The 21,805-nt window shown below is 55.0% G+C and overlaps 4 protein-coding genes across 4 annotated transcripts; 2 read left to right on the forward strand and 2 right to left on the reverse strand.

Moving 5' to 3' along the window:
• Window positions 1-937: 937 nt before the first annotated feature.
• COL26b_004161 (uncharacterized protein) lies at window positions 938-1,585 on the forward strand (the record flags this gene model as incomplete). Its single annotated transcript, XM_053177042.1, has 2 exons — window positions 938-1,264; window positions 1,331-1,585. The coding sequence occupies 2 exons, from the start codon at window positions 938-940 to the stop codon at window positions 1,583-1,585; spliced, it is 582 nt and encodes a 193-aa protein (XP_053039111.1).
• A 1,122-nt stretch (window positions 1,586-2,707) lies between these two features.
• COL26b_004162 (uncharacterized protein) lies at window positions 2,708-5,141 on the reverse strand (the record flags this gene model as incomplete). Its single annotated transcript, XM_053177043.1, has 7 exons — window positions 2,708-2,953; window positions 3,120-3,188; window positions 3,240-3,323; window positions 3,381-3,687; window positions 3,989-4,026; window positions 4,072-4,277; window positions 4,325-5,141. 7 exons carry the CDS (start codon window positions 5,139-5,141, stop codon window positions 2,708-2,710), a joined length of 1,767 nt encoding a protein of 588 aa, XP_053039112.1.
• An 833-nt stretch (window positions 5,142-5,974) lies between these two features.
• On the reverse strand, window positions 5,975-10,619 carry COL26b_004163 (uncharacterized protein; the record flags this gene model as incomplete). Its single annotated transcript, XM_053177044.1, has 2 exons — window positions 5,975-9,625; window positions 10,062-10,619. 2 exons carry the CDS (start codon window positions 10,617-10,619, stop codon window positions 5,975-5,977), a joined length of 4,209 nt encoding a protein of 1,402 aa, XP_053039113.1.
• Window positions 10,620-16,391: 5,772 nt separating this feature from the next.
• On the forward strand, window positions 16,392-21,232 carry COL26b_004164 (uncharacterized protein; the record flags this gene model as incomplete). Its single annotated transcript, XM_053177045.1, has 4 exons — window positions 16,392-16,673; window positions 16,769-17,153; window positions 17,223-17,505; window positions 17,557-21,232. The coding sequence occupies 4 exons, from the start codon at window positions 16,392-16,394 to the stop codon at window positions 21,230-21,232; spliced, it is 4,626 nt and encodes a 1,541-aa protein (XP_053039114.1).
• Between the last annotated feature and the right edge of the window lie 573 nt (window positions 21,233-21,805).

Raw genomic sequence — 21,805 nt, forward strand, 5'->3', positions numbered from 1 at the left:
TATGTACAAAAGAGAGTTTGTTTTTTGTGATGTTCAGCCTGATCTGTAGAGACGGCCGGGCTCGCTTATCTGAGTGCTGCGCCCTCACGACGTGCAGATGATTGGTTGCCTTCCAAAGCCAGTCGTTAATCACATCTGCAGCTTCGTGGGTCATTGACATGAAATGTAACCAATTCTCACCATCTAATACGCTGCTCAATTGCAATGAAGAAAAAGTCGTCACAGCGCGTTTCCGAGGGAAGAATTATGGTCTTCATCGTTTCGAAGTAACCCCCCTCGACTAGCCATGTCGTATTGAAAGCTGTAGCTAACAGCAGAATTTGATCTGAGCCGGATGATGGTTACCTATGAAAATGGCCTAATCATAGCTCTCGCCGAGGATGAAGCTAGTTGTCGCGAGCATTACGAGAGGAAACTGGACCTTATTTTTCCTGTACTAAATCAAGCGGCTACTATTCCTGTCAACTATCGTTCTCGACGACTTAAGATGTGAAATTTATTGGACACGTAGGGAACGTAACCGCGCAGACACAAGAAAAAAATGCGGTCCCTGCGGGAACATTTGTATGAACCATCACAGACTCCTCGCTGCGGCGGTAGACAGCATCGTGAGCTTGAGTTTGGAGGTGAAGGCCGCAGATAAGATAGAGCAGAAGGTAGTGGCCTAATAGCGGGATCGCGGCTTCCTCAAGATGTTGGGGCTATCAGCCGATCAGATCCAATCAAGCCTGACAGAATGATTGGAAATGGGTCCTACCTCGATAGCCAGAGACAAAATCTTCTATCTAACTGGCACAAGAACTTGCAACATTTTCGCACCCGAAAAAAAAATCAACAATCACGCACAAGAAAACCTACAAGCGAATAATGATTTCTATTCTACTTTTTTCCATTTTTTTTGGTAGCTAACTTGTGGACCAGGATGCCTTCCTTCCACATGTCGACTCAAACCATCAAGGACACTTTGGCTCCTCGCGAGACCAACGGTCAGGTTGTCTTTTTGAAGAAGCTTCACTGGTTCAAGACGGAATCACAGGTAGAAGTCCATGTCGACAGAATCATTCGTCCGCGCCAGGTCGAGTACCACTGGCCAGAAAAGGATGACACAGCAAAGAAGGCGAAGAAGCAAAACATGGGCTATGTTTGGATCGTGTGCGAGAACAAATATGCAGCAAAAACCCTCGTGGAGGAGGTCAACCTTGAGGAGAGAAAAGGAGGATTCTACGGGCGGACTCTCGAAGCAGTCCATACACATCGTAGACCGGTCAGTGTACAATCCTTGTCCAACCTGGTGTGCTTCAATTCCCGGCATCACTAACAAACAGTGCAGCGCCTGCCTCTTCAGAACAGACATCACACGAACAGACCGCACCACACGCCTCCAAGCAACACGCCTTCAGCTTCAACAGCTCCTCCTCCTGTGTTGGACTTTCATCTCACGTCCGCAGACCCGGCATGCGGTACCGCCCACATGAGACCATCCCACGCAACCACGACACCTGGAAGCACTCATGCCGCCCTTGTTGCCAATATTAAACCCACCATGAACGGTGATGTCTTGGTGAATTCCCAGCCTCAGAACTAGGGAGGTGGTCCTGCTAGGGAGGATAGTGCGTCAGAATCCACGGAAGAGGATTCATACTCTGACGTCGAATCTCTCGGCCTAGACTTCTCCTAGACTTGTCCAACACCGATTCCGACGATTTATTTTTCGCAGGCCGAATCTTCTGAGGCCTCCGCCTTGACGACGATGCGGGCGCAGATCTGGACTACTAACTATAGTTCCTACGTCAAGACCTTTACCGCGGCAAACAAATCATGAGAGCGATGCTGGCAAGGTTACTCCTGCTTTTCCACCGGCGTTAGCCGAACTTTCTACCTTTCTAATGGCGTGAGCCTTGGTTTCGGCCTAATCTCATCACACTTCCTGAAGAGGTTATGCCTACGACTTCTTGAAGGGTTCATGCCCATCTACTTCCTGAAAGGCTTATGCCCATAGGTTGAGATTCCTTGGGCTTGGTCCCTAAAGGTCGCACTGGTATCCTCAAAAGAGGAGGGGTTCGAATCCCCAGCGATCATTCCTTCCTTCTGAGGAACTCAACCTTGCAAACTTCGATGGCATAACCCCACCAGCCGCTAGCATCTTCGTGCATTCAAAGGAGTTTCGCTGGCCGAGCAGTGTTATATGGCTATCCAGGCAATGTCCCCAGTAACTTTTACAAGGACGATAGTAGTAGAGAAATGAATAGGGGTAGCAAGAATCATAAGGACGATAGACGACGACGAGGCCGACAACGATAGCGACAACAACAGCGACAATAACAGCGACGACGAGAGTGACGACGATATCGGCGACGACAGTGACGACGAAAGCAAGTATATGGGAAATGTAGTCGCTTTAGCACAGGAAAAATACGGGAGCCGACAGGGTATCCGGATTACACGCGTGTGTGGACAATGCCCGAATAGCTAACTGACATTGCCCAGCTAGAAAACCCTATTCGAAGTGCTTCTAGTTGATCGAACCGTACGCTGCTCCTGTCAACCCATAGTCTTGACGACGATAGCAAGTTCGTTGACCTCGCTACGCAAGTCACGTTATGCAACGATGGCTTCTCAGTCGCAGAGATATGTGATCTTGACAACACATTCAATTCTTGACTCAAGCTAAGTATTCCACCAAAACTTCTTCATCGTTTTAATCCATCTAAGGCGTAAGTCTCTTGGGGGTGCGGGGGTAGTAGCTCGCCAAGTGGACGGAAGGCAGGTTAAGGAACCAAGCCACAACACGGTCAAGACCGATACCGCCACCGCCGTGGGGAGGAACACCAGCGCTGCGGAACACATCGACGTATTCCTTGATACCCTGGCTGTTGGGGTCGATGCCCTTCTTGCGCAGGCGAGCCTCAAGCACGGAAGGAATGTGGATACGCTGGCCTCCAGACAGAATTTCCTGAGATAATGTCAGCTCGTCCAACCATAGTTAATCGTAAAAGCATCTATTCTGTCTTAGGAGGATAGGTTCGTCCGGCGAGAAACCATCGCAGCGGCCAGCCGCCTGCACCACCATAAGGGGAATATTGGCCATCGGCGAGTCGATGACAACTCTAAAAACTTACCTGACCGCGCATGAAAAAGTCGTAGGCGTTCGTGACCTTGGGGTTCTCGGGATCCTCGAGAGCATAGAACTAATTCGTCATGAGCACAACTCCTTTTGAATCAGCCTTGTCAGTACTTACGGGTCTGGCTCCCTCGGGAAATTTGTCCAACACGAAGAAATCGGTGTTGTACTTCTTTCGGATCAGCGCGCCGAGGGCTTTCTCCTGGAGTGCTGTGTCAGCGGACGCTCATGAAAGTGAATGGATCAGGGCCAACCGTACCTGTGGCGTAGACATATCCTCATCGTCGGAAACGTTGCGGTACTCTTCGGGGCCTTCCTCGCGGAGAAGCTTCTGTCCTTCGGCGAACGTCATGCGAAGGACCTTCTCGCCAGGCCCAGGGAGAAGGAAATCCTCGCTGGGGTACACTGCGCGAACACTTTCGATCTGCTCCGGGCATCGCTGCTTGAGACCACGGAAGATGTAGAGCAATACGTTCTCGAGCGTGTCCATAACTTCGGCATAGTCCTCCTCGATCTCCTGCTCGAGATCAAGTCCGGTGAACTCAGTGAGATGTCTCGGCGTGTTGCTGATGAAAGTTAGATACAGAGCTTTTGCAACATATCAGATGCGTTTTGCTATCCGGACAGTGTGAGAAATCTATTCGGACAGTACCCCCTTTTCCAACCAATCAGATCTGCCACTTCAATCACACACACTAACGACGCCCAACGAAGGCCGCGATAGCTTCATTTGTGCGCAGCGTGAAGTCGGGTTAGGCTAATGCGATTGATCTGATTGATTGGAAGCGTGTGTACTGCTCCATAGTTTTTCGACATTGCCCGAATAGCAAGAGTTTTTCAAGTACGGAGTAGTAGTAAATATCGTACCTGTTCTCTGCTCTAAACACAGGGCCGATGCAGTATACCTAGAATGGTCAATAATTGTTCTCTGGACGGAGGATTTTTTGTACCTTCTTTCGGCCTCCGGCAATCTCAAACTGCTTGTAAAATTGCGGACTCTGGGCCAAGCAGGCACCATTCTTGTTATCAAAGTAGGGGAGCTGGAAGACGTTTGCGCCACCCTCGGAAGCGGCACCAATGAGGCAGGGAGGCTCGAACTGGACGAAGCCTTGTGAGTCCAGATACTCCGCAAAAAGCTTGCGAACTTGCATGCGGACTACAATCATTAGCATCTAGTCTGGTCTTGGGTCTTGGAGAGCGTACTGTCGGCGATCGCCTGTTGGCAGGCCGCGCGCTTGTGCATAACTGGATTGTTGAGATGGGTCGACAAGCTAGCACTGGGAACGGCGCTGCTGTCGATGCTGACACCTTCAACACCAGCCTTGACCTCTTCGACAGCCTTGTCAGCCGGGGGAGCGTTGGGGTCCTCGTCGTCGAAGCTGGAAATGGCGCGGTTGGAGACGGCCAGCGACATGGCCAGGGACTCAGGGCCAGGGGCGACAACGTAGAGCTTGGTAATGTGAAGCTCGTAGTTGCTGACCTTGCAGCTCTTGACGGGCTCGAGAGGCTTCTGAACGGTCGCCTCGATGAGCACAAAAGACTCCAGGGAGATGCCGCCAATCCACTTGACCATCTGCTTGGAAACGGGCTTGCCCTCGGCGCTGGCCGCAATCACGCCCTGGATAGCCCAATCGCGCTCCTCGCGGAGCTCGATGAAGCACATCTTGGCACCCTGCATGCGCGAGTTCTGGATCCAGGCGCGGAGCTTGATGCTCTTGCCGACGTGGTCGTCGCCAATGGCCTTCAGGTTCACGCGCTCGGCGTCGACCTTGGTCTTGGGGGTGACATCGCCGTAGTTGTCCTTGGCCAGGTCCTCACCACCAGCGCCGCCGGCAGCCTTCGCAGCGGCCTCGGCAGCCTGGCGCTCAGCGGCTCTCTTGGCCTTCTCGGCCTCCTTCTTCGCCTTGGCCTCGGCCTTCTTCGCTCCCTTCTTGGACTGCTTCTCACCACCCTCCTCGCCTGCGGGGGCAGCAGCGGCGGCGGGGTTTTCGGTGGGCTTTTCGGTCGGCGCGTCAGCCATGTTTGCGGTCGAGCTTGATCTTTCGAGGAAACAATTGGGAGTCGAATGGAGGGTTGGCCGTCGGTTTGTTGCGTTTAAAAGGGCGATTCCGTGACTCTCGTGGCCTGAGCTTTCGGTGTGACTGTTAAAAAAAAAACGAGTGACACCACGGCCTGGATATTTCGATGGAGGGGCAGCGCACAGGTGGGGTAAGGAGCTCCTGCATATCGATAAGCCGCGTGCGACTTCCCCATGCACCAAAGGCGTTCCCTGAGTGACTCAATTCGCGTAGTTTCAATTTTTGGTTCATGGAATTGAGGCAGTCTTGAGGCACAACACAATTTTCATGATTCAATTGGCTTTTAGGCCAGCAAGTTACTACAATTAGATATCTCAATCAATCCTTCCTCTCCCGTGGTGCACAATGCTACCGAATCAAACGCCAAACCTGAATTGCCAATCCTGGTATGCTGCCGCCCTGAAATGAACGCAAAACGTGTAATAGGTACATACAGCAATGAAATCTTTCTAGTGCCGTTTTCAGAATACAGTAGAGAAGGTCTTTTAGCTTCCAATGGATGCGAACTAAGCAACCAGAGAATTTGTTTCAGACTTCTCGCAGGTGAAGAGATTCACGTGGTAATCGCCCCGGGCTGCACATGCAAGAATGGGCCGATGGGGGTGGAAGGACGTGGCTGCAATCGGTGATCCCCTGTTCTGCTGAAGGAAGCTCGAGTATGGCTCAACGCGAGACAACTCATGCCCGTCGAAGTTGAAAACCTTAACGGCATGCGCGGAAGTACCACTAAGTGTCTGGTCAGTACCTTGTCGTGAAAGATTGAGTCTTGGTTCACTTACACAGCAAACACCGGCAGGTGTTCATGGGTGCTGGCTGTCCGGAGAGTATCCCGCGTCGTCTGGTAAACTTGGAGTGGCCGGTCCATGCGGATATCCCATAGCTTCACCTTGCCGTTCCTGCTTGCGCTGAGCAACTCGCGTTGTCCGCCACGTTGCATGTGGACACTCTTGATCCACTGCCTGTCTGTCTCGTCCTTCCACTTCTTGACCATGGAGTCCTGTGCTCTCAGACGCGTGTCGAAAACGCGAACAGCACCGTCTCCAAATCCAGCGACGAGCGTGTTGCCCGTCATCTGATCAGAGGTCAAAGAGGTGACACAGGACCCCGACCGAGCGGGAATGTCCATGATGCATGTCTCGTATGCTGCAGACCACACTCGGATTACTCTCACGTCGCCAGCCACCAGCACGCGACCCGTTGACTGCTGCCAATCGAATACCATGCCCGAGTTGACATTGCTGGGGACCATGTGCGTGAGAGCCCGCCAGGCCGAGGCTAAGTTAATGGACTTGTCCGAGTCGTAGTTCTGGTAGATCCGAATCACACCATCTGACGAACCCGTCATCAGGAACGCCTGGTCGTCTTCGTTGATGAACTTCATGTCACTGATTCTTGACCCTTCAGGGTTGCCATTTGAGAACTTGCTGAGTCGAGCGTGCTTCTTCCAATCCCACACGCAGACCGTATTCCCATCGTCGGCCACAGCAAGATGGTCCTCAAACTGGTGGAACTCCATCTTGGCCGGCTGTGAACCATTATTGGTGATGCCAAGCTGGTAGTTCCACTTGTGACTGCCAGCATACTGCTTGAGTGGTTGCGTCTCAGTCAGGATGAAATCATTACGAGATCTTCTCCAGAGGCGTTCGTTATACTCGGTACTGCCGGGCTCATCTGACTCGCTGGGCTTCATCTGAGGCTCGCAAAAGTACTCAATGGACCACTCCAAGAAAGTGCTTCGGAGAGGCAAAGTTGGAGTTTCCTCGCCTACTTTTCTCTCCTCATAGCCACCAGAAACGGGCTCTGGCGCGACGTGATAGTTGGCATGAATTGCCGTAGGGTCGCTCTGTTCTGGTGGCGCGGCAGCAAGCTCAGGAGCCTTGATCTTTTGGGACCCCACCCTTTGCAGTCCTGGTGAGGGCGCCGGTGAGCCGTAGTTGGGCTTCTCGCCGGTCTCCGCTTTGCCATCGTTGCCGAACAGAGGTAGCGTGAACAGCAAGCTCGCTGTGCGGCGGAGCAAGCTCGGGGAGGCTAGCGGTGGGGTCGCCATGGCGTTGGAGACTCCGATGGCAGTGCTTCGCTTGTTCAAGTTCAAGTGATTCTTTGTGGAAGCTCGCTTCGCCCTCTTGCGGATATCGTCGATTAGGATCTGAGCATGTTCGCCAATGGCCGAAGTCGCGACTGCCTGGTGGACGTAATCCACAATGATGGTTGCATCGCGCTGAACCTCGGGGTGAGGGTCGACATTGAGCATCAAGGCGTGCTTCCAGCAGGCAGCAAAGACAGTATTATGCGCGAAACCGTGAGCCGTAGGCTTGATAGTTCCGTCAGGGTTTCTGTTCTCCTTGCGCGTATAGTGCAACCCCATCTTGTGATCCATGCCATCTTGACCTGGAGGAAACAGCAGGTACTCCCTCTCCTCTTGCAGTTGTTCGTACGCAGCAACGATGAACTTGCTCTCGAAACGGACGATGAACCGAGACAAGAAAACGAGGAATTCCCGGCGAACCATTGGGCTTCCATCGTTGGCCATATCCAGTAATGTCCAGGCAATAGACTCTTCGATGCGAGCAACTTCATCAGTCAAGTCCATTATGCCAAGGAATGTAGTCATGGCATAGAGCATGGCTGCGCGGACCTCGCAGCACGGATCCTTTGTCAAGAATGACAACTTCGCTGGAGCGTTCTCCCGGATACCGCGCCATTTGGCTTCGGGGAGCTCCTGCCACAGCTGGCTGATGCACAGACAAGCCCACTGCCGCAACAAAGGGTTCTCTTGGTTTTGCAGGTGGACCAAGCAGTAGGTCATGATGTCCGTTTGGTTGCACACGCCTTGGCCGGGACGGTGGTCCTTGCAAAGCATGGACAGGATGAAAGCGCACATGGCCTTGTGCTCTGCTTCGTTGACGACGGGCAGACTTTCAGATGGCTTGAGGATTTGGGCAAAGTAGTTGTAGCCACTGTCTTTGATGAGATCGCCCTGGCATGTGATGTCAACTGCCAGGATTCTCGTCCAGATGAAGATCATGACAGGCTTCAGCTCCGCCGCCGCTGACTGCAGCAGTTTCAATACGTAGGGGAAAATGCCTATGCTCAGAGCAAGCTGCACAGCCCATGGCCCCAGATCAAGGAATCTTCCGAGAAGAATCAGAGCCCTAACTCTGTGCTGCTGACTGAGAAGAACTTGAAGAACAACGGGAAGCTGCTCTGGTGGCCTTTGAGACATGGCGTCGCCCCGGGTCAGGTAGACATCAAACGCCGTCAGTTGCTCTGTGAAGAAGGTTGAGTTCTGATACTCATAGTCAATGCCCTCATTCTCCTTCCTCTCGAGCATGGGGAGCTGCGCCAAAGCCATGTCTACGGCAAGATCCCAGCTCGCCCAAAGAGGATGCTGGCGTGTCTCGGGGAGCTCAGGGAACGACTGCGGGTGGCAGCCATAGACTGACATGATCCTTTGGGCGAGCAGGAAGTTGCGGAATAACGCAGCGACCATGAGATCCTGCCTGAAGAATTTGCGGAACAGATGTCTTGGTAACGTTGTCCACGCAATGGTGTCCGTGATGGCCGTAAAGATCCAGTTCAGCTCACCAAGTGGTGTTCTTCTCTCCTGTAATCTTCCCGGTAGCTTCTTGGCCCTCTCTGGGCTGATGTTGGTTTTGAGGGGATTCTGGAGAACGAAGAACCAAAGAGCCATCTCAATTGGAGTTGTAAGACAAGCAGTGAACAGATCTGCTGGGAGGAGGGGGTTTGTCGGAAGGTTCTCCTTGACGCCGCAAGCAGCAAGGTGTATATATGGCTGGAACACAGTCTTCTCGTAGTTCGGGTCTCTCGCAGCGGCCTCGTCTTCCTCTTGCTCATGCTTCTCTACGAAACGATGGTAGTTGTTGAGGATGTTTCCAGCTTCGGAACAGTCCCAGACGTATATCGTCGGGGCGTGCAACCACTGCTGAAGATCGTACAGTGACACCGGAATGTACTGTGTGTAGTTCTTGTTAAAAACCCAGATCTCGCCACTGGCAGTAGGCTTCGGGACTCCATGGCCGTTGTAGTGGAGCAGGACTCGCTCGTCCTTCGCATTCCTACGCAAAGACTGGCAGAACTTCTTCGTTTCTTCGACCGAGGGATCCAAATACTGCTTGTACCGCGTGCGGATGGCAAGCGTTTCGTACTGCGCCTGAAGTGCCTTGCCGATATTCTCGAGAGCTTTCTGGGGCGGCGGAGTGGTAGGGTCGGTCCAGGCCTCGAGCTTGGCACCTGGGTTGGTCTTGAGCTGGTCAGGAGGCTCGACGGAGATGTTGAGGCACACAGCTAGGGCAGCAGAGACGGTCTTGAGCCTGTCCCGCATGCGCCAATCCTGCAACTCGTGTAACGTCGCCTTCGGTTTGCCGGTCGTCTCGTGTCGTTTGTCGGTCCAGTACATGTACCAGTTCTGGAAACAGGAGTCAGTACGGTTCAAGATGCGTAAAGATACCAGCAGATCCCAGTGGCTCAGCGAAGCAGCGCCTTCGCAATGGTGATCATCTGTCTCCATGGCTGCTGGCACAGCCATTGTTGTCATCCATCCGGGTGACTGCATGGTCTCGCAGATCCCAAAAAGAATGGAATGTTGACCCGGAGTCGGGTGCTGTGGTGCCCCGCGGCGCCCCTCAGGACTGGAATCCGGACGAGTATGCTGCAGCCATGGCGTACGAAGCCGGCAGCAAAGCACGAGTCTCCTTTCTTTGCGCGGCGCGCGCAGACGGTGACTACGGCTAGCTGGGGGACGCCGCCACAAGGCCGCCAAGTGGGGAGGCGCAGAGCTTTGGATGGAGAAAAAGGAAGACGTGCAAGTGATTCGGATCAAGGAGAGAAAATGGTATACTTACATTGGCCAGTGCAGCGATAACATCCGGGGACTCGTGATACTCTTCGAAACCGTGTCTCGCGCCCCAATGCGGGATGTCTTCCTCGGAGTGATCGACCTCGTCGGCCTGTCGGGAGCCTCCATATTCGCTCTTTGATCGCATGAGCAGCGGTTTTACTGATGGCCGCTTCGGCCTGTCTGAGTCGGATTGCTCGCCAGCCGGGAATCCGATGGTAGGTATTTGCTTGTTGCCAGGCGCGCTCGATGGGCGCCTGGCAGAAGAGTCGTCGTGGCTCGTGGATCGTTGGAGGCCTAGGGGAGGGTGGCCATTTGACGGAGAGGGTTGCGCCGTCGCATCGGCGAAGGCAGAAGCGCCGTTGGGACGCTGAGGGGGAGGCATCGTAGGACTTCCATTAACACCAAGCAGCGCGGTGCTGTTGGTCCTTCGCGATATGCTGGGGTAATGGCGGGGTTGAGAGGAAGACAGCGTGGGCGGCTTGGAGGAGCTCGACTGTCGGAGATGGCTGGCGGGTGAAGGACGGGGGTGAGGTTGGTGTTCTTGCACGGTAGCAGCGGTCATGGTGCGTGCCGATTCGGTGACGACGGGTGGGTATTTCAGTGTTGGCGCGAGGACCACCTTTTTTCATCCAGCGTTTACCGCGACGACATTTCGGGACTGCAGCAGTCGGGCGGGGGAGAGGTTGACGGAGTCGAGAGTTGGACGTGCGATTATTTGGAGTTTTTGGAGAGTTGAGTGACAGGTTGGCGTTCAGTGCCAGCGCCAGCGGCTAGCTTGGAGAACCCAGCTGGGTGTGTGCTCAGGTGCTACCTCAGATTTAGGTGCTGAGTGCGGGTGCGGAAAGGTGCCTCATCAGTGCGGCCGCAAAAAATTAGGAATGGGACCTTGAGCTGAGGTCAGCTCTCGCAACCAAGCCTATCAGCAGCTACCTATGTCTGCCGTTGGCTCCCATTGACTACCTATCACCGGGCTGCCTTTGCAGACGATGCTAAAGCGAGAGAGAGGCTTCGGAAATTTTAGGGGTCTAACAAATGCTTCTAGGTAGCGTGCGACTCGGTTCTCAATTCCCTCGATGCCCGAAGCCTGTCCGACGGGAGATGAAAATCGTCAACATGACATGTGAAGCAGTTCATCTAATGCTGCGGCGTGCACCCCAGAAGTGTGATGTCGGGACTGAGCAGCAAGAGTGGAGGCCAGCCGACCGTGACCTCAGGCCGTGGGTGGCATCGGTATCGGTACAGACCGAGGTCCTGAGATGGCCGACCCCGTGGATGGAAGCAATGGAAGTTTGGAACAGCGACTGACCTGGGCCTGACCGCCTTTCAGCTCCACCTCTCCGCATCTGCGCTGGCGACACCACCCGCAGCCCGCGCCGCCAGTCCAGCTTCAACACCCGCTTCCGCATCGGCGGATGAGGTAAGCGAGCAACACCTCGACCGGACGCACGGTCCATTTGCAAGATGTGCTGGGCCAATTGGATTCGGTAGCCGGCATCTTCACCTGACCTTCCTCGTCCAACCACTCGTTCGCGCGCTCTCGCTTCCTGCTGCACCGCGCAACAGTTGTTTCGGTGGCTAGCCAATCAGAGCTTCCGAGACTCATTTCATCAAGGTAAGGTACACCTGATTGAGGTGGGCACTGAGGAGGATACAGACAATCCCATCAGATAAGGTAATCGGCAGCCCAGAAGCATCTTGTGATGGGGAAAAACAGACGTCCATATCAGACCCGAATGAGAGTCTTGCTACGATCGCCAATGTTTACACTGCCACTCCAAACGGCACCAAGCGGGATCATCGCAGCTCTCTCCGTCTTAGCAAATCGGAGAATACGCAACGTTCCTTGGTCCTTGGGGCACTTCCCCTGGAACGGTGGGGAATTGGCTTGCGGGAACGCGGGCGCTTGAGAAACATTGTCTCGCCCAAACGGTTGGCTCATTTTCTACTGCTCTTCCTTCTTGCTTCCCTTTCAATTCTTATCCGTCTGTTCTGCGGGGATATCATTTCCTTTTCATGGTGGACCGCCGCCTCTCTCTTCCAGTCTCTCCATAAGGTACCCAGACTCACGCACGTCATACCGCCCGTTTACATGCCTCCAAATCTGCTGCCATACCTTATCTCCTTACACAAATGTACGAGGTGTCATTCGGACCCGATTGCACCTGTCGCTAATGCCCGCTGGTTGAGGTTCTGCTTCTGTTTCTGTTTTTGACGTTCATCGTCCGTTTCTGCTGCTGACGACGCCGCCGACGACGCCCAGGGCTGCGGCTTCTCTGCTCCACAGGAAGCCAAACAGGGCCATCGTTGTTGAGACGGTTTATGCTTGAAGCCCCAATGCGGCTGGTCTTTTCTTATCACTCACGGCCTTATAAGATGGACTAGTCGGTTCGTGGTCGGCCGATGCGTCCATGCGCTCTCAGATGCGATCGCGAGGGTCCATCCTGTTTGTTTTCTCGGCTCGGACCTGGACTCTCCCTGCTCCAACACGAGCCTCACTACCGTTCCGCGTCTCTCCCGTCCAGTCTCTCTTCCTCTCCCGCGCGTTCCCTCCCTCTACCTTATGGATACCTACATGGTAGGCCACGATCAGAGTTGGAAGGCGCCGCGTGGCCCTTCTCTCCGGCTCTCGTCTGCTTCAGGCCTGCGCTAGAGCTCAAGCGCAAGCTCACCAGAATGTCGCATCTTATTCTCAGGCGCGCCATCTCATTGCAGCATTCTTTTTGGCGATTTAGCAGCCAGGCTAACATGTAGGTTAATTTACCAACATTCCGCGCGCATTCCATCGAAGCCTCGGTCTCAGCGCCACGGCTGCTCATCCCTCCTAGAGTCTTCAGGCCGGCATCCGGACCCAAGCCAAGGCGTAGTACGGTAAGATACCTCAACGTCTATGGTGTGGAGCACGTACCTCGAACCCTCACCTTAAGACTCCTCCGTTATCACCGTCTCGCCAGCGGACCGTGGTCTACACACAGTGTACGGCTATGGATCTCCTCGCCGTCTCCAGCCAAGTCTGCCGCCCGGAAAGTATTCCCGTCGTCCTGATCAACCGTCCAAAACCTGCGGCCGCTGCCGGTCTTCGAAGTCTCTGGGAGTCCGTGTACCTGAATACGGTCGAATGGCGTTGGAGGGTTAGGGAACATGAAACGCACCACCTCATGGCAAATGGACCCCCTTGAAGGGAAATTGTTCTCAATGGAACCGCCCTCTTTCGCTGCGACGGAGGAGGCACCCCTAGGACCAGTCCGGCCCATTAACGGAAAGTCCTATGGAAGAATTCTGCTCAGAGGCAATTGCTCCGAGCCTCATCTTCTTTTCCTATTCTGTTTTTGTCGCCCTGGCCAGGAACAAGGGCGGAGCAGATTGGGATTTTCATGAATTCCTGCGCCCTCGGGTCATTCGACTGCCTCGCTTCTGCCCGTCAGAGACATGCACATACGTCAAAAAGGGACGAGGCGGGTCCTTGCACTTTCTCAAAGCAACAGCGTCGCGACCTCTTTGGAGCCAAGAAAAGTTGTTTGAGCAAGTCGGCCTTAAGCGTTCTTTTTGATACTTTTTGCGCGGCGACAGGGTCTCGGGGGTGGCAGCGGGGAATGCCAGGCGCTCCATACTGGACGTCATGTGTGTGCCCATGTCTTAGGCCGAGACTTGATGTTTGTTCAGAAGAAATACCTAGATGTCGTCTTGGACGACCGATTGACTTTGAGCTCTGGCTGGCGTGGCACAGAATACGATTGTGCAATACGGGACCACAGACGTCAGCAACGTCAGACCGGCAATAGAAGACGGAGGTCGCCCGACTCAGAGACCTATGATCTGCAACGTTCCGTGGCATCGGACTGGGGACAGTGGTGGGAGCGTTGATGGAGGCGATACTACGGTGATGAGGTGAGCCAACAAGGACGGCGCGTGGCACCCAGATTCGTTGCTGCCGGGATTGCGGCGTGGACTAGCAGCCGAGCCCAGGATGTGTTTGACTGCTGGACAGCCGAGAGAAACCAAACAGCCAAACAAAGACAAACGTTGGGCGTGTCCGGACGATCACTGTCAGAAGGCTGAGAGTTGGCTTTGACGGCAACTCTCACACGGGACTTGGCGGGTTGCAGTTCGGATCTGCGGATGGGCTTGCGATGTTGCGGTGGAAGGATGATGCCAGGCACAAGAGAGGCTGATGAGTGATGATGATGCTGCTGCTGCTGCTGAGAGAGCAGTCCAACACACCAAACAGGCAGACGTAAATGCACACACAGCAGGCAGGCACAACAACAAGTGTCGACTTGGGGGCTCTCGACTCAGTCAACGGAACGCATCAGGTCGTGCCTAAGGAGCCCTTAATAGAACCTTGAGTCTCCATCAAGATCTTTAAATACCTGGGGGCGTTTGGTACCAAACCAAAGACGGGCAAAGTCAGGTACCTGGGAGTACCTACATGTCCCGGCAGCCAGAGTGGACTGTGGTTCTCTTGGGCACTTCGTTATCCATCGTGTGTGGGTTGGGGAGAGGGGACTGGGCTGTCAGGTACCAGACAGTGTTACGGTGCAATTGCCCAGTTGGAGTTCCCTCGTTCGCCAGCCCCTTTCACAATAAACGGGTCACAGGCCACCGTGCAGAGGGGAGACCGACAAAAAGTGAGGTGAGGTGAGGTCAGGTACCGCACAGTGACAAGATGAGCCCTACGGATGACTGCGCAAGCCACGTGTCTCGAGGTGTATTCCCGATGTCCCGCCTGATGTCCGAGGTTCCTCTCTCCCATCCCTCGTCCTTCTTCACCCCACCATAACGAAGGCGCCTGCAGCCTCCCCGTGCTCGTCTCCTCTAAAAAAGTTTCCCATTATTTTTTGGCCTGGTGCTGGGCCGTTCCCTACAGGCCACCCTCCCCTACAGATTGCTAGCCCCCTACACCCCCATGCACAAGCGAGCGGAACACAAGCTGCGTGGGATCCCATTGGCTGAGGTCGGCTGAAGGACAAGCCCCTGGGCGCAGATGCAGCGCGCAGTGCAAGGCGGGCATTTGGCAGTGGGCGTGGGTGGGCGGAGAACAGGCCAGCGCAGCGACCCGACGGAGCCAGTCAGTGCAGGAACAGCAGCCCCAAAATGGGGGGGAGCTGGACACCATCAGTTGGCCCAACTGGCACTGCACCACCTCCTTCAGCGCATGTGTGAGGTCCAGTGGGCTCTCGCAGACATGGAACTTAAGGTAGGTACCTACCTTAAGGTACCCAACTCTGAGGTCCTCCTTGGGCTGCCAAAGGGCAATGGGTGCCCTGAGGACCGTGAGCAGCGGGCTGTCTCTGCAGGTGGGTGGCCTGCTTCTGCTTTGGACAGTAGACCGTGAGGTGCATTGCTTTGCTTTGCTCTGCTTTGCCTGGGTGCCGCTGCCGCTAATGCTGGGTGCCCTGTCCACTGCTGCCGTGCCGCTGGCAACTGCCTGCATCCCCATCACTTCTCGCTCTCCAATCCCCATTGTGGCATTTCCCAAAACCTCCTTTTACATTTGCGCCAAGGAGAGGCAACGAGCGACTTGATACACAGGAGTCTTTCCCTCCAGCCTTGTCCTACCGTTTGCTTGCTTGCTTGATCGCCTCAGTATCCTTTCACTCAACCTCGACACGTTCTCTCAACGTCAAGACCAGCCTCGGCGCCAGCAACAGCGACAGTCTCAGCGCCGTATCCACGGACAAGGCCCGCGAGCCAAAATAATAATAAGACCCCCCGAAAGAGACGAAGGCAATTCGAAGGGGGTCCGCCCCGGGGAGAGAAAGAAAAAAAAAAATAATCAATCCCCTAAAATCCAACGAGCCAACCCCCGTCAGCAAACCAGCTTTGTACGCGCGGAGTCGACATCGTCCCGTTTCTTTGCCCAACCCAGCCTCCTTCTCTCGTTTCCTCACCCCTCGCTCCCTTACTCGCTTCACTGCGCCGGCGAGGAGGACCGCAAAAAAAAGGACGAGGTCGAACATCGCAGGAAAGTCCTCACCAGGCAACGCGCGCTCGCTACTACCCCGGACAACTCCACCGATGCGAACCCAGCCATCCGCAAACTCGAGCCTCGACTCCCTTTCCCGTTCTTGCGTTCCTGCATCCGCTGCATCTCATCGCGCTGCAGCAGTCTCGACTCCATCGAACTGGCGATAGCACCCCGACGCAGCAGCCCCTGCATCGCCCTTACTACACGCCAGTCGACTTTTACAGCATCGTCACACGAAACCATACATTTCAAACACGACCGACACGATCCAATTGACAACCCCTTCGAGGCGCACTGAAAACGGCCAACGTCGAGCGATCTCCCCCCGTCCACTGCCGCTCCAGCGTGCAGGCTGTGATCTGATCCGTCATGGCGTTCCTTTTCAAATCAAAGAAGAACCAGGATCGAGCTCTCGCAAGCCGCGATGTCAACTCAGGTGGCGGCGGCTCTCAAAGTTCCATTCAGAGCGCCAGCGCGAGAATAGCAAGAGAAGAGAAGAACGCTACCCAACGCTCAACACCGACGGGCAGCGTGGGCTCCATCGACCATGATGGGAGCGCTGGTGCTGGCAGCCCCGACGTGGGCTACGGCCGTCAGCGAGGGCCCAGTGTAGACCAGACATCATCACAACCGCCTTCGAGCGATCTCCCGGTAAGTTTGCTGAATATTTGCGGGCGCAACGTTCTTACCGGACACTGCTGATTGACTCGGATTTGCAGCTTCGAAATGGCCCCCCAGTTTCCCAGCAAAACATTTCGCCTCAGCAACAGCAAATGATGAACCCAAATGCGTCGCTTTACCCCTGGTCGCAACGACGACTAACTTACACATCATCGCACCCGAGTCCCTTCCCCCGATATGGCGCCGCTGTCAACTCGGTTTCCTCCAAGGAGGGTGACATTTACGTGATGGGCGGTCTGATCAATAGTTCAACCGTCAAGGGCGATCTCTGGATGATCGAGGCTGGTCAAAACATGGCTTGCTACCCTCTTGCGACGACTGCTGAGGGCCCTGGCCCAAGAGTTGGCCACGCGAGTTTGCTTGTCGGCAACGCCTTCATTGTCTACGGTGGTGATACCAAGGTTGACGAGATGGATGTTTTGGATGAGACACTATACCTTCTCAACACATGTAAGCTGCGCCGTCACAGCCCCAGAATAGGAGTCTCTTCGGCCCTGAACAGTAACTAACTAGAGGCAGCCACGAGGCAATGGTCACGAGCTCTTCCCGCCGGCACCAGACCGTCTGGCCGTTACGGCCACTCCCTCAACATACTCGGCTCCAAGATCTACATCTTTGGTGGTCAGATTGAAGGCTACTTCATGAACGACCTCTCCGCCTTTGATCTGAACCAGCTGCAAATGCCAAACAACCGTTGGGAGATGTTGATTCAGAATACCGAGAGTGGAGGCCCGGCTGTGGGCAAGATCCCCGCCGCCCGTACCAACCACTCCGTGGTGACGTTCAATGACAAGATGTATCTGTAGGTATCGCTGACAGCCAACGAAGCGCGAGATACTGATAAACGGTGTAGGTTTGGCGGTACCAACGGATACCAATGGTTCAACGACGTTTGGAGCTACGATCCCGCCACGAACGAATGGTCACAGCTGGATTGCATCGGATACATCCCTGTTCCTCGGGAAGGCCACGCCGCGGCAATTGTCGACGATGTGATGTACATTTTCGGTGGACGCACAGAGGAGGGAGCCGACCTTGGAGACCTGGCCGCTTTTAGAATCACATCCCGTCGCTGGTATACCTTCCAGAACATGGGCCCGTCACCTTCCCCACGCTCAGGTCACAGCATGACCACCGTTGGAAAGGCCGTAGTGGTGGTCGGAGGCGAGCCCAGCTCATCACCCGCCAGCGTCGGCGACCTTGGCATCGTCTACATGCTCGACACCACCAAGATTCGATACCCGAACGATGCACAGGCTCAACAGACAGTCGGACAACCACAGCAGCAGCAGAGGATACAAGGTGCAAGGAGACCCAGCGCAGCGGCTGAGACTAGGAACCTGCTCTCTCGCGATGGTTCCAACGGCCCCCCTGATCAAAGAAAATTGGTTGGGGCTCCTCGGGAAGCCAACGCGATGAGCAGCCCTCCCAATGGCATGAGAGGACCCAACGGAGCGGAACCCAATAACAACCCAGCCGCTGTTAACAACATGTCCAAGGTACCGAGATCCGCCGCCGCGTCGCCTCCCGCCGGACCGCCCCCTTCAGGACCCACACCCGCGAAGCCTAATCAGCCTTCCAACGTTGGCAGAATCCGCGGGCAATCGTCAGAGAGAGATGGCTCGGTCGGATCTCCTCAGCTTGCGCAAAGTCAATCGCCAGTCATCAAAGAGGTCAAGGAGCCGGGTCCTAAGGAGGCCGAAATCCCTGTGACAAACGGCCGTCGCACTCCCCAGGAGCAAGTGAAGAGAAGTGGCTCTCGATCAGAACAGGGGCCTAGCGAAGCTGCGAAGACCAAGTCCAGACAAGGCAGCCGCTCTGGAAACTCGGTGGATAGCACAACTGAGCCCGGATTGAAGGCGGTCCAGCCTCCGCCCCAGTCGCAGCCGCAGCCTCAGCCCCAGCTTCAGCAACTACAACCGCCTCCGCAGCAGCAACAACTGCCTCCGCAACAGCCACCACCTCAACAGCAGCAACCGACACCACCGCAGCAAGTATCGCCGCAGCTGCAGCAACAGGTATTGCAGGCACAAGCAAATCGCCCTGCATCCCCGCCGCCTCCCACCCGTCAACCCAGCAATCCTCTGAACCGCAGGTCCTCGGGCCGCAACTCCCAGACTGTGGCTTTGCTAAAGGAATTGGATACGGCCAGGAACCGCAATGCTTGGTATGCCTCAGAACTCGAGCTTGCGCGCAAGGCGGGATATGTCCCGAACGCAAGCTTAAGTCCTGTTCTCGACAGCAGGGCCGCGGAGACGTTCGATGATGAGGACAAGCCACTAATTGAGGCGCTCCTAGCTATGCGCACAGAGCTTGCCAATGTCCAGGCCTCCGTTGACAAACAAGCCATACTTGCCGCCAAACAGATCGCCGAAGCCGAGAAGCAACGCGACGCTGCCATTCAAGAAGCTGTCTACGCCAAGGCCAAGCTGGTTGCCCAAGTTGGCGGCAGCGTTGCAAGCACGCCGCAGCTAGATGGCGAGCGGGATGTTGATGACCGTTCAACCGAAATCAGCCGCAAGCTGGCTTACGCCTTGAACTACCAGAAGGATCTCCAAGCCCAGGTGGAAATGCTGAAATCTGAACTTGAAGCCGAGAAACGCGCCCGACAGCTCGCTGACGACACAACGAACGCTTCTCAGAAGCGCATGAGTGAGCTCGAGTCGTACAAGACCATGACTTCAACGGATTTGGAGCAATTGAAGGCGGAGTTGCACATGGTTCAGAAAGAGGCGAGGGAACAGGCCGTGCAGTACACGGAGGCCATGGCGGCCATGCAACTACTCAAGGTTGAAAGAGAGGACTTTGAAAAGAAGTACAACGAATCAGTCGGTAACTCGAAGGAGCAAAACAACACCTTCGACTCTCTGCGCGAGGCGATGGCAGCGTCCGTGGAAATGAAGGCGCATCTCGAGAGCAAGTTGGAGGAGGAACGCGCACAACGGGAGAAGCTTGAGTCTAAGCTTACCAAGCTCAAGTCCGAGCATGAGACTAGAACTGCCGAGCTTGTGGCGGCGACACAGAGGCTGCGCGATGCTGAGGAGCTGGCCGAGAAGCATGCCAATGAGGCTAGAACACACCAGCAGGCCATCCTCGCCGGCTTCGACAAGGTTACCACGAGAGATCTCGGATCCGACGGCAAGGCCGACTCGGAGAAGCTCAAGGCTCTGCAGGAGCAGCTCAGTGCCGCCAACGCACTGGTCAAGAAATACCAACAGGAGGCAGACTCAGCCGCCGACAAGCTTCGCACTGCCGAGGAGCGCATCGCCGGCCTTGAGGTTTACCAAGAACAATCCAGTCGTGAGGGTGTAGCCATCAGAAGACAGCTTCAGGCTGCTCTGAGGGAGACACAGTCTCTGCAGGCTAGGAACTCGGACCTGAAGCATCAACTCCAGAACCAGCAGCTGGAGACCAATGCCATGACGGTGCAACACAACACCCTCAAGGATATTCTCGTGGAGCGCGGTATTAGCCCCACAAACATGGCCCGGACTCGCAGCATCGGCAGCCCCCGTGTGAACACTCCGGAGCAGGCACGCATCCGTGATCTCGAGGATCAACTGTCTGCCGCCACCACTGCTCAGGAAGAAAGCGCGCAACGCGCGGTCGCGCAGCAGGAGGCCACCGAGGCCGCCTATCGCGAGAAGCTCACCCAACTTGAGAACGACTATCAGTCTGCTGTGCACTATGTTAAGGGCACTGAAAAGATGCTGAAGCAGCTGAAGGAACAGCTCTCTAGATACAAGACTGAGAACAACCGTCTCAAGTCCGAGCTCCTTGAGCTCGAGGAGCGCGTGGAGTCTTCTGGTGCCGCTGCTGGAGGAGATGCCCCTGCTAACTGGGAGAGTGAGCGTCATATTCTGCAGGAGAAGATCGAGAGCCTCGAGGAAGACCTTCAAGCCTCGACCGAGAAGCTCGAGAACCAGCTGCTCACCGTCAGGAAGGAGTTGGAGGATAGCAAGAAGCAGCGCGAGGGTGCCCTCAAGGACGCCGAAGAGGCCTCTCGCAAGCTAGCCGTGAACCGCCGAGATCTGGAAGAGCTCCAGCAGGAAAACAACCTTCTCGAGCGCCGAGCTCAGGACGCCGAGCAGAAGGTCTCACTTCTCTTGGACCAAGTCGAGTCATCCGTTGACAGCTACCGTCGTCAGAGCAGACAGGCCCCCAGCATGACTTCGGAGGAGACGGCTAGGCCCACCAACGGGAACAGCATTGGCCACCAGCGTCAGGACAGCTCTGACGCCGAAAGCTCCTACGGCGGTGCTGGCGGTGTCGAAGGGCGCAACAGCACTGCTTTGGACAACTTGGCCAACGAACTCGAGACCCTGCGCACTCACTGGGAAGCTACCAACAAGAACTACCGACTGAGCAACACCTTTGACTTTGAGGGTGCCACAACTCCTACGAGGAAAGACGAAGAGGTCGGACTGGGTCTTAGCGAGAGCCTCGCCGACTGGCGGAAGCGTCTTGACGTTGACGAGCAGGCGGATAACGACCGAGCGAAGACCAAAAGCCGACCCGACCGGCCTTAGTCTGGCGTTTTGCGGCGGATGAACTCTCGCTTCGCTTCATGACGGCCGCCAGGCGTCTTCCATTACCTACTGTACATTCTTTGACTGCTTCGGGGCAGTTGTTCCCAGGCGGGAGGAGTTCACGGGATTTTGGGGTTTTGCTTTTCATGCACCACTGCTTCTGGTTGACTCCGGTCTTGGTTTCGCAATGATTCCACGTATTCATGACGAAACAACCTTCGCTTTAATTCCCCACGCGCTTTCTGATTTTGATTCTCCTTTTTCTTTTCTCTGCGCATGGACTTTTCTGATGATACACTACAATCACGACCAGTTCTGCTTGCTCCTTTGGCCGTGGACACGTACGAAAGCAAGATGGGGCGCGACAAGGTCTATTTTATTCTCTTAAGATGGGTGGATGAATTGGCAAAGTTGGCATACGTGCCTGCTTTTTAACGCTGCTTCTTTTCTTTCCTTTCTCTAAAATAATGTACAATATTTTTGTGCGGTTCTACGCTTCCCGCAGTTTTACTTGTTCCGAGAGTGCTTGTTTCGGACGTTGGTCAAGACGAAGAAAATTTCAAGGCAAAAAAG

This window comes from Colletotrichum chrysophilum (genome assembly GCF_026319265.1).
Source record: "Colletotrichum chrysophilum strain AFK26 chromosome Unknown scaffold_24, whole genome shotgun sequence".
Classification (NCBI taxonomy): domain Eukaryota; kingdom Fungi; phylum Ascomycota; class Sordariomycetes; order Glomerellales; family Glomerellaceae; genus Colletotrichum; species Colletotrichum chrysophilum.